The sequence below is a fragment of the Manis pentadactyla genome, chromosome 11 (genome assembly GCF_030020395.1).
Source record: "Manis pentadactyla isolate mManPen7 chromosome 11, mManPen7.hap1, whole genome shotgun sequence".
NCBI lineage: Eukaryota > Metazoa > Chordata > Mammalia > Pholidota > Manidae > Manis > Manis pentadactyla.
Genome location: NC_080029.1, coordinates 31,547,688 through 31,559,965, shown reverse-complemented (window position 1 = coordinate 31,559,965; position 12,278 = coordinate 31,547,688). Strand labels below are relative to the sequence as shown.

Genomic DNA, 12,278 nt, shown 5'->3' with positions numbered 1-12,278 from the left:
TCAAACAGCTGGGTAGGCCATGTGTACAGTTATACATGTAAGCACTGGTCTTGTTACTTTGTGGCTGTCACATGTGTGTGGGCTGCATTAGACATGGTCATTATTGTGCATCTTGACACCAGGAAGCTCTCTTGGTTACTCTAGTCCAGTGCTTCTCAGCAGAATCCCCTTGGGGTTCTAGTTAATATGTGGTTTCCTGGGTCCACCCCAGACTTCCTGACTTAGAACCTCTTCATGGAGAAACTCACCCCCAGTAAGTCTGGGACTTGCCAGTTTTAGAACCTCTGTTTGTGTCCCTCCCAATTACCTTCTTCCCTCAATTCCTACTGTACTTGGTACCTGATAGTGACTGGTCATGGGAACATAAAGCTCCACACTGAATGGTCACCGCCTGGTATCATGTTTTTGACTGTTTTGCCAAGCCAGTGAGTGGTTTGAGGCCAGTGACTATGCCTCCCATTTTGGAAGCCTTCCTAGGACTTGGCCTGGTGCTGGGTGTGGGGTGCCCTTTCCCATAGTCACATCACTTGAGTGTACTCGCTCATGTGTGACGTGCAGCTTGTCTGGCAGTGAACAGTAGGCCTGAAGACGGACCAGCTGGATCCCAGCTGTGTTTTTCTCAGGTGACTTAAATCCAACCAACATGTCTTGAGCACCCATCCCATACAACAGCATTCCTGGCTATGGTAGAGGGTGAGGCAGGTTCATGTAATAAGGGTCACCCATGTGGGGACCCCCGATAAATGAATTGTCCAGTCTTAAGGCTTAAGTTGCAGAGGAGATCTTGATTCTGCTGCAGGCTGAGTGGGGCCTCGAGGTCTCTGGCTTGGAGGAGCCCTTTTCACGTGGCTGCTGGCAGCCCAGCATGATTACCCCGGCATCTGACCACGTGGGAAAGAACTGCAGTGGGGTTGATGTTTCCTGCAGGACCCTGAGCGGTATTCTCTGGTTTGCCTGCTGCCCAGGTTCTCAGAGCCAGACCCCAGCCACACCCTGGAGGAACGAGTGGTGCACTGGTACTTCAGCCAGCTAGACAGCAACGGCAGCAACGACATTAACAAGCGGGAGATGAAGCCCTTCAAGCGTTACGTGAAGAAAAAGGCCAAGCCCAAGAAGTGTGCCCGGCGCTTCAGCGACTACTGCGACCTGAACAAGGACAAGGTCATCTCCCTGCCTGAGCTGAAGGGCTGCCTGGGTGTTAGCAAAGAAGGTGAGTACTTGTCCCGTGCTCCTGGCCTTCCAGTACTCGCCCCACCCTGGACACAGGGCCCAAGGGCTCCCCAGTAGATGAGACCCCAGGTTCTTCTTTATTCAGCTATTTACTGGGAGTGTGTTATAATTCATGCTAGAGGCCTGATGCAGTGGATACATTAGGAATTAGGTGGATAAGACAAGGATAAGGTCCTTTTCCTTCCACAGTGTACTGAAGAGACAAATTTTAAAGTATTATGTACATTGTGATCAGTGCTCTGAGAGTGTATTAGGATAGGCAGGCATGATTCCAGGTCATGGTGTGTGTGTGTGTGTGTGTGTAGGGGAAGGAATAGGAGTGTGGATTGATCCACGTAGTCACTCTAAGATCCAGACTGAGACTGACTCTGCCATCTTCATTATGTGCTGCCAAGGTCACCCTGGGGGGTCATCTCCATTCCCAGTCAGCCAGATGGAGGAAAGCATGAATCAGTGCAGAAGGGAGAGTTTTATGGGCCATTCCTGGAAGTAGCCCACATTACCTCTCATTTTTCACTGGCTGGAGCTGTCGCTAGATCACACCCAATGGTAAGGGAGACGGGAGCCCAGGGAGAGGAGGAGAGCACGGACTCTGGTGAATACTTTATGTATCTGTCATGGTAGTGCAAGTGCAGAGTATTGTAAGAACATATTTAAGGGCACCTATATTGGCTCGGGGGCAGACAGCCTTGGAAAACTTTGTGAAGGAAGTGATGTCTAAACCAGGTGTTAGCAAAGCATGGCTTGTGGGCCCAATCTAGTCCATGAATTTGTATGGCTTGGGAGCTAAGAATGGTTTTGTATTTTTAAAGGGAGGTAATTTTCAAAAAAGAAGACTATACAATAAATAATTTATACGGCCCACAAAGCCTCAACTATTTGCTATCTAGTCCTTCACATGTAAGTTAGCCCCTGTCTAAAGCAATGTGCAGGGAATGAGTAGGAGATGGCCAACCAGAGAGGTCAGGGGAGGGAAGGGTGTCCTGAACTGAGGCAAATAAAGAGCGGAGATATGGAGGTGAGGAAACAGAATTTTAGAGGAACCACAAGATGTTAGTGTGACTGAAGATGGCAGGAGGGGAGGCATAGGAGGCCGTGGTGGAGACTTCCTAAGGGCAGTGGAAAGCTGTTGACGGGGTTCAGTCTTTTAAAAAGACCTTTAGAAAATCTTTGTGGCTGCAGTATGGGAAATGGATTGGAGACGAGTGAGGCGCAGTACCCAATAGGAGGCTGTGGCATAGTCCAGGCAGGAGATGACGGAGGCTCAGGTGATGAAAGATGCAGTAGGGGATGAAAAGTGGGTGGATTTGAGAGGCAGGACAACAGGGCTGAGTGGCTGAGCAGCTACAGGGAGGAAGGTTGGTTTGTGCAACTAGAGCGAGCATCCATTTCACTGATACAGGCAACATGGAAGGAAGAGCAGAACAGGCCATGGGGGTGGGGGGACAACTGAGTAGGTTTGGGTGTGTCAATTGGATGCACCCAAAGGTGCAGGGATCTGTAGTGTAGGTGAAGGGGCTGGGCAGAAGATACCTGCTGGGGTGATGCTGACTTACTTGAAATGGAAGCTTTGGAAATGCCAAGATTGCCTAGGGAGCAGACATTTAGCACTTTTCCTTGTTCGAGCCCTCAGTTGACGGTAAATCCAAAGGGTGGCATGGGAGGTGGAGGAGGTACAAAGTGCCCAGTCTCGGGCCCCACCCCTCCACCTCTGGGTGCCGGCCCTGGGTCCGGGGCGAGAGCCTGGGTATGTGAGCTCGTTGCTCTGGGCTCTCCCCCTGATGCGGGTGCCTCTCTGCATCCCCACAGTACCCTGAGTCCCCAGGACAGTGCGGTGTCATGGTTCAAACTGGGCCTGTGCCACAGACTAACTCTGTCACCATATTTGAACCACTCAACCTTTCTGGGCTTCAGGCTTTCCACCTGTAAAATGGGAATAACTATAGTATCTAGCTCATAGGGCTGTTGATTCAGTGGGACAATGAGTGAAAGCATTTACGTGTCTGAGACACTGAGAGAACTCAGTAGAAGTCCTGTATTTCTGTTCTTCATAAGATTATTGTCTCTATCAATAGCACTTATTACACTATCACAGTTTATTTTTCTGATTCCCCCTGAAGCCACGGACTGTGTCTTCTCAATTCTCACCTCGAGCACAGTGCATGGCACCTAGGAGCAAACCGTTAGATCCTTGTCAAATGAGTGAATGCATGGAAGGGGGGTTGCCCCTCGTGGTGATATCACGTTTTGACACCCTTGGCATCTGTGCTCATTTGGCACACAGCACAGGCAAGGGCCCAGTGTTAGTGGGGAACCCAAGCCTACTCAGGAGCACCTCTAGGCTGAGCAGGGGGAGTCACAGAAGCCTGCCCTCACCCCTGCCTGTGCTGCTACATCAGGTCTGTGCGGCACACAGAGGCCAAGGGGAGGCCGAGTGTGGTGACTGTGAGTCCACAGAGCTTGGGGAGCTCTGAAGCCTTGCCAGGCACAGGTGTCTGCCAGTCCCGGCTGATGCACAGGACCTGAGGGAGCACCCCGGAGGACTCAGCCAGATGCGGTATTTAGGGTGCACTGCTCATCCAGCCGCTCCTCCTCAAACCAGGTCCGCTGAGGGACAGGTTTTCAGTTCAAGTTCTTTTCAGTGTTGCCCGGCGAGGCCTCTAGAGGGCCTCAGAGCACCAGTGTCATCGTTCTTGGCCCAACACCTTCCACCCACCTCCTGACCTCCCCACCCCAAGGGTGGGACTGGGGAGACCAGAGAGCTTTGGGGCTGCTGTTGACCGCTGAATGCACTGCCTGGTTGAAAGTATGGCTGGGTGCCTGTGTGCAAGCACATGTGTGTGTGTCTCTGAAGCATGTGTGTGTGCTTATATTTATGTGTGCATGTGTGAATGGTTTGTGCATTCATGTGTGCATGTTTGAACATGTGTCTGTAAGCATGTCTGTGTGTCCATGGCCTGTGTGGATATGTGCACACATGCATGCGTGTGTGTGTATAAGTCTGTGTGCATGTCTCTGTGTGTATGGTAGGCTGGAGTGAGGGGGAGAGGAAGGAAGGCATGTAATCAGTGGGGATAGGGTGGCAAGGAGGCTGCACAGACTTAGTGGAGCAGGATTACTCACTCCATGACCCATGTCTACATGCACCACAGGATACACTGTACTCCATCCATGCGTCTTAGATGGGAAGACTCCTTGGGTTCCCCCATCCATTTGAAGAATATAGACTAGCCTAGAGAGGGGGGACAGCACTTTGCTTGAGGTCACATGTGAGGTAGCATCATTGCTGGTTGCTTGGACTCAGCCCCAGGATTCCCAGGCCAGGCTGCTGTCTCCTCCGTGAGAAGGGCCCAGAGACTTTGAAGACAGTCCCTTGTGTGAGCAGGTCAGTCTTGCTTGCCTGAGGAAGGGTGAGGGAGGCAGGACCAGTGGAGAGTCCAGAGAAGTAGGGGGGCAGACCTGGGCTGGGGTGCTGGGAACAGGGATCTCCAGCAAACTCAGCGGGGAAACCCATAATTTCCAGGCAGGCAGGGCGTGCTGGAGAATGGACCACCAGGAGAAGCACAGGAGAGGCATGTGGCCGTGGTCCCAGTGCCGGTGGGGAGGGTGGGCTGTAGGTGAGAGCAGAGGCCCTGAAGTCAGACACACCTGGTTTTAAGCCCTGTTCTGCCACTTCCTAGCTCTGTAATTTTAGGCAAGTTACCTAAACTCTCTGACCCTCAGTTTCCTCCTCTGCAAAATGGAGATGATAGTGTCTACCTCACAGATTTGGTGTGAAGGTTTAACAAGACAGTGTATATGAAGAACTTAGTACCTGGTTCATGGGGAATGTACAGAAGAAATTAGCGGTAGAGGAACACACCCAGGGGTCGAAGGCAGCTCTCCTCGGTCCCTCTCTGCTCTGGGAAACAGAAGGAAAGCCACTTGTGTAGATGGTATTTAGAAAATGAAGCGCGTGAGTTGGTCATCTGGTATCACGTGGTGCCCTCTGGTGGGCTGAGAGGGGTCTGCATGCCAGGTGGGGGGCAGCCATGGGATAGGGGGAGCATTTGAGTTTAGGGATATGAGTATAGCTTTGGGTCTGAGGGACCGTATTTCTTGGAAATGCCTCTAGAACAGAGGTGTTTTTACCAACCGGACTCCTCACTGGGGAGCTGAATTCTCTGCATAGCATGAATGGACCAGACATTGTGAGGACTGGGGCCTCTTTCCTAAATGGCCCTTCCTAGTTTATAAAGCACCTTCACCAGGATCACGGCCTCCATCCTGTGAGGCAGGCAGTGTGGAGACTAGGACTTCCATTTTTAAAAAGCGCCAACTCTCCCTTTGAATTGCCCGAGGATGCTGCCTGCCCTGTTCAGGCTTTTTCTCTCTCCTGCCCTCTTTGGTGGTTAAGCATGGTTCTAGAAGCAGAGCTGGGTCTCAGTTTGTTTCAGTGCACAAGGCTGTGCCATCTCCAAGTCTCAGTTTCATCATCATAAAATGGGGACAATTGGATATTTTACAAATACAGGCATTCCTCAAATTATTGCCCTTCACTTTATGAAGCTTTGCAGATACTGTGTTTTTTTTTTTTTACAAATTTAAGGTTTGTGGCAACCCTGCGTTAGCAAGTCTGTGGGCATTTTTCCAACAGAGTTTACTCAGCCTGTGTCTCTGTGTCACATTTTGGTAAATCTCACAGTATTTCAAACGTCTTCATTGTCATTGTAGTTGTTAGGGTGATGTGCGACCAGTGACCTTTGATGTTACTGTTGTAATTGGTTTGGAGTGCCATGAACGGCGCCCATATAAGATGGTGAGCTTAATCAGTAAATACTTGTGCTCACTGCTCCACCATTCCCCCATCTCCTTCTCCCTGGGCCCCCCTATTCCCTGAGACATAATATTGAAATCAGGCCAATGAATAACGCTGCACTACCCCCTAAGAGTTCAGGTGAAAGGGAGAGTCACACGTCTTTTACTCCAAACTGAAGCTAGAAGTGATTAAGTTTTGTGAGGAGGCACAGTGAAAGCTGAGATAGGCCAAAAGCTAGGTTTCTTGTGCCAGTTAGCAAGTTGTGAATGCAAAGGAAAGGTTCTTGAAGGAAATTAAAAGTGTTACTCCACTGAACACACAAATGATAAGAAAGTGAAACAGCCTTGTTGCTGATAAAGAGAAAGTTATAGTGGTTTGGAGAGAAGATCAAACCAGCCACAACATTCCCTTCAGCCAAAACCTAATCCAGAGCAAGGCTCTAACTCTCTTCAATTCTATGAAGGCTGAGAGAGGTAAGGAAGCTGCAGAGAAAAGTTTGAAGCCAGCCAAGGTTGGTTCCTGAGGTTTAAGGGAAGAAGCCATCACCATACTATAACAGTGCAAGGTGAACAGTGCTGAAAAGAAGCTGTGAGTTATCCAGATCTAGCTAAGATAATTCATGAAGATGGCTACACTACACAACAGATTTTAAATGTAGAGGAAACAGCCTTCTGTTGGAATAAGATGCCATCTGGGGCTTTCATAGCTAGAGAGGAGAAGTCAATGCCTGGCTTCAAAGCTTCAAAGGACAGGCTGACTCTCTTTTTAGGGACTAATGCAGCTGGTGACTTTAAGTTGAAGCCGGTGGTCATTTACCATTCAGAAAATCTTAAGGCTCTTAAGAAGTATGTTAAGTGTACTCTGCCTGTGTTTTATAAATGTAACAACAAAGCCTGGATGACAGCACATCTGTTTACAGTGTGGTTTACTGGATATTTTTAGCCCACCATTGAGACCTATTGCTCAGAAAAGAGATTCCTTTCAAATATTACTGCTCATTGACAATGCACCTGGTCACCCATGAGCTCTGATGGAGATGTGCGATGAGATTAATGTTGTTTTCATGCCTGCTAACACAACATCCATTCTCCAGCCCATTATGGATCAAGGAGTAATTTCAACTTTCAAGTCTTATTAAGAAATACATTTTGTAAGACTATAGCTGCCATAAATATTGATTCCTTTGATGGATCTGGGCAGAGAAAATTGAAACCTTCTGGAAAGGATTCACCATTCTAGATGCCATTAAGAACATTTGTGATTCATGGAAAGAGGCCAAAATATCAACATTTGCAGGAGTTTCAAAAAGCTGATTCCAACCCTCCTGGATGACTTTGAGGGGCTCAAGTCTTCACTGGAGGAAGTAACTGCACATGTGGTGGAAACAGCAGCAGGACTCGAGTTAGAAGTGGAGCCTGAAAACGTGGCTGAACTGCTGCATCTCATGGTAAAACTTTAACAGATGAGAAGTTGCTTGTTATGAACAAGCATAGAAAGTGGTTTCTTGAGGTGCAATCTACTGGTCAAGATGCTGTGAAGATTGTTGAAATGACAAAAGGATTTAGAATATTACATAAACTTAGCTGATAAAGCAGTGGCAGGGTTTGAGAGGACTGATTCCAATTTTGAAAGAAGTGCTACTGTAGATAAAATGCTACAAATAGCATCACATGCTACAGAGAAATTGTTCACTAAAGGAGGAGCTACTTGATGTGGCAAACATCACTGTTGTCATATATTAAGAAATTGCCACAGCCCCCCAGCTCTCAGCAGCCACCACCCTGAGCCGTTGGCAGCCATCAGCACTGAGGCAGGACCCTCCACCGGCAATAAGATTATGACTGGCTGAAAGCTCAGATGATGGTTAGCATTTTTTAGCAACATTTTAAAATTAAGGTATGTACATTGTATTTTTTTTTTTACACATGATGCTATGCACACTTAGTAGACTACAGTGTAGTGGGAACATAACTTTTATAAGCACTGAGAAACCAAATAATTCATTTGACTCACTTTAGTGCAATACTTCCTTTATTGCGTGGCCTGGAGGCGAAATAACAACTTCTCTGAGGTAGATCTGTATCATATAATGTCACCCTGAGGATTAAATGATACATTTTAGGTAGAGGGATTAGTGCAATTAGCCTTCACAAGTGCGAGCTGGTTACTACCAGCTGTATGTTTTCTTTTCCGAGTCTCAGCTTGGTAGGCAGGCTACTTAGACCCTTCTTTATATGTGTAAATCACGCCATGGAGAGAAGCCGCTGCTGAATGGAGGAGGCGAAAGGTGGGATTCAGAGCCAGGTGACCTGTCTGGGTTACTTCCCACCTGCCTTACTTGGGCCCGTCATGCTATCTTTCCAAGTGTGTTTCCTTATCTGTAAAATTGAAATATGCCAATATGGCCCTGTGCCCCACCCCACCCCGACTTCTGTCTCTCCTTCTCAGGTCTTAAGGAATGTCAGCATAACGGGGGGCGGCGGGGGGACGCTGAGCTGTGGGTTCGTGTGACCAGTGGGTGGGCGTGGCTCTGCAGCGCTTTATACTCTTTAAAGCCCCTTCTCCGTTCCCGTGAATTCAGTCAGTCCTCAAGGCACCCCTGTGAGAGAGGCAGAGCAGCAGGGCCGCTGCAGTCCCGGTCCTGTTTCATCGCCCGACCCGGAGGCGGTAAGGGGCATGCCCAAAGTCACATGGCCTCCAGGGGTCCCAGGGACCTGGCCCAGCTCTTGGTGTGCTCGCCTCCCTGCTCCCCATTCCTCCTGCAGGAGACCTGGGCCCCACAGAGGCCTTCAGAACTGATCAGCACCCTATGGGGCAGAGTGGTATTAGCAGACAAGCCCTGCATCTTGGTTTAGCCACTCAGCTGTTCTGAGCCTTCGCTTCCAGACGTGTTAAGTGAAGGGGCTGGACCAGATGACCACTAAGGTTCCTTCCACCTCTGACATTCTGTGACTTGGAAAACCAAGACCCACAAATTCTTTTTTTTTTTTTTTTTTTAGAGGGCATCTCTCATATTTATTGATCAAATGGTTGTTAACAACAATAAAATTCTGTATAGGGGACTCAATGCACAGTCATTAATCAACCCCAAGCCTATATCTCAACAGTCCCCAATCTTCTGAGGCATAACAAACAAGTTCTTACATGGTGAACAAGAAGACCCACGAATTCTATGCAAAAGTCCATCAGCACCAAAACCCTTCTTAGCTAATAACTGAGAGGATTCAAAGAGGCACCCCAGTGGGGGGACTGGCCTTCTGGGAAAGGGACTTTGTTTAAAGGTGTTGGTCAGAAATGGGCACACCCAGGCTGAACAGGGCCCCAACACCCACAGAACAGAGGTACGGCCACACACCCTCTGGCTCTTTCCCAAGTCCACCCTTTTTCCAGAGTCAGGTGCCCAGATAGAGAAGAAGCTCTGCCAGCTCTCAGGTCAAGGCTTCTTGAGTGTCGTATGTTCCTATTTGTGGCAGGTAGTAGTCTTGGCAGCTTCCCCCAGCAAAAACAAGCAGGCACAAATCCATTCAGTAAGGTGCCTTCTTTCTGGGGTCCCTTCTGTGGGCCCCCTAATGTAGCTTTAGTAGTGCAGGAGTAGAGGGACTGGGCAAGTTACTTAGCTCTCATTTAATTTTTTTTTTTTTTTGCTGAGGGCACAAAAGAAAGATTGGTTAATGCTACAGGGATCCTGCCTTCTGCACCTATAAGCAAGCACCTGCCATTTCTGCCCCAGGCCCATGGTGCAAGGCTGGCATCTGGAAGCAGCACGGTTTGCACAGGGTGCACGCCCCCCCTGCGCCTGCTGGGCAGAGCCACGTTCTCTGGAGTGCCAAACTCATTTCACTCGCCACTGTGATGTGTCATGGTGGCAAAGGACAGGCTGGTAAAAACCGGGCTTACCTGCAAGTGTAGGCTGCCGTGTCCCACCTGGCCCCGTTTGTACCAACATGTGGACAAGGCCACTCTCGGGGGGAAATTGATATGTGCAGCTGAATTTCTCATAAATTCAACTCTAACTTCCCTGTGCTTGAACCTCCCTTCTCAGTAGGACGCCTCGTCTAAGGAGCAGAAAACCAAAGGGCAGGTGGAGAGACCAGGGAGGCAGAATGGGTCATCAGACGCCTAACCTTCGACGTTGCCCACGGCCCAGCCACACCCCATGTAACATAAGTGGTGCCCACCATGTTTGCACTTTTAATAACTCTTATTTGTGTGTTTTCTTTTTGGCTTCATTTTAAACACCGATATCTAATTCCACAGTGGGAAAAGGAAAGGGAAGAAGACTGTTTTTTCTCTCTCTTGTAAGTGTTTGGATCTGCTACTGACAACTTTTAGTTTTTTTGTGGGGGAGGGTGCTGTTGGGACACAGAAGAAAGAGATTTATATACTGTACATAAATATATATGTAAATTGTATAGTTCTTTTGTACAGGTGTTGGCATTGCTGTTTGTTTATCTCCCTCTCCTTGCTCTGGACACATGGCTGAGCTTTCTAGAACCCAGGACTCTATCCCCGGCCCACCTGGACTCCATCTGGAGACTGAGCCCTGTGTGTGTATAGATGGGAGCCCTGTGATTATATTGCAGACCCGTTGGTTCTTTTCTGGTGGGAGAGGGGCACCTCCCTTGCCATAGCTGTCAGAGCTGACACATCACGTGGCAGGTGGCCTTCGCAAGGGAGGCTGGGGTTGGACAGATGGCAGTTGCCTCTGGAGGGAGGGCAGCAGCCAGCTCAGGTGCCAGCTCTCCCACGTCCCATGTTCCTGCTCTCAGACCTGCGGATGGCCCAGACTCGTGGGTGCCCCAGTATCCTAGTGACCCACACACTGAGCAAATTCTCCTCACAGGAGTTGCATTAGATTGGATGAAACATTTTCCCCCACATTTAGCATCTACTCTGTAGAGCATGAGAAGGGAGGCAAAGAAGAAAAAGACACACAGTGGGGCCTTTTACTTAGTAGATATTACATAGTTAAGCAGCGGAGGGAAGAGGCCAGAGAGCCGCGTTGGGAGCGCAGTGCTGACAGAGGGCTTCTCACCTCGGGCAGGCCCACACCGGAGGCCAGGGGCCATCCCAGGTTCTCACCTCCCCTCTCCTTATCCCCGCCTGCTGTGTCCTCGGAGGTCATCACAAGCCTGAGGGAGAGTTGGCCCAGTCACCTTTTTGGTAACTCAGCGGTTTTATTTTTTTAACCCAATTCTGAGGTTCTTCCTATTCCTGCAAATGCTCTTAAGGGCTTCTAGGCTCAAGGCCAATTTCAGAGCAAAACTGAAAATCTGAGTTGCTAGACAAGCAGTAGGAAAACCTCCTACTTCTGCCTCCCCTAGAAGCGCAAGCATAAATACCCAGCTATGGAGAGATCCAGGCCTAGCTCTGTGCAGACATGTTCCTGGGATTCCAGTGGGGGGTGCCTGGCCTTGGGGCCAGGTGGGCAGTCTCATCTGTCCAGGCGGCCATGCCTGTTGGTGGACTGTGTCCCGTTTCCGGTCTGCAGGGTGCTGGCTGGCACGGTGAGGACCCGCGCGCTCACAGCCCAGCTCAGGCAGGAGCACAGCCTTTGCAGGGCGGCTCTGATGGGGCCTCAGGCTAGAGAAGGTCCTGCTATCTTGGTGGAAGTTATAGAGGTTGTCTCAGGAGTGCTGGGGGCCCCATCGCAGCAGCGTAAGGTCTCTAGAAGGGGGTTCCTCACCCATTAGCCTGGACCAGGATACTTAGTGTGCTGGATCTCCTGTGGACCTTCCAGGAGACCCCAGCCCCTCTCCAGCCTGAATGAAACATGTAAACACAGAGAAGGTGCCTCCTTATAGAAGTTCAAAATCCTTCCCAGGCATATTCTCTCCCCCATGTGTGCCTAGGCTGTGTTGTATGGTTTTCCTTTGTGAGGACTGAGGGAGACTATTTGTAGCTTGTGTTATAAAAAATAAAAATGAGTAAACCTTGGTGGCTGGCGCCTCTTTTTTTTGGGTGGCTTTCTCTGATAGACATGTTTCATTTCCTTCAAAGTTTTCCCTGGCTCAGATGTCCTCCATTCTGATCTAGAAAATCTGAGTTGCTAGGTAAGAAGGGAGCCCAGAAGTGGCCACAAGGTGGCGCTTTGCTTTGTTGGGTGGACATGGATCCCCTTGGCCCCTGACTATGTTTGCACCTTCTGTAATTCTCCCTCTTTACCTCCACTCATACAGCTGCACCCCTCCCCAGTCCCCCAAACCATCGCTGGAATGTAGGGAATGCTGCTGGCAGCCCTTTGGGGGCA

General features: G+C 49.5%; 1 protein-coding gene across 9 annotated transcripts in view; it reads left to right on the top strand.

Annotated features, from left to right (window-relative positions):
- The window catches only part of SMOC1 (SPARC related modular calcium binding 1), a 151,165-nt gene extending 139,200 nt beyond the window's left edge, over positions 1–11,965 (top strand). For 4 of the 9 annotated variants that reach the window (XM_057488359.1, XM_057488355.1, XM_057488358.1 and 1 more), the window contains 2 exons: positions 966–1,210; positions 9,688–10,061. In XM_057488359.1, the coding sequence (XP_057344342.1) occupies positions 966–1,210; positions 9,688–9,881 (439 nt within the window). In that variant the 3' untranslated portion in view covers positions 9,882–10,061. The other 5 variants (XM_036913349.2, XM_036913350.2, XM_036913351.2 and 2 more) reach the window with 4 other exon arrangements.
- Positions 11,966–12,278: the final 313 nt, after the last annotated feature.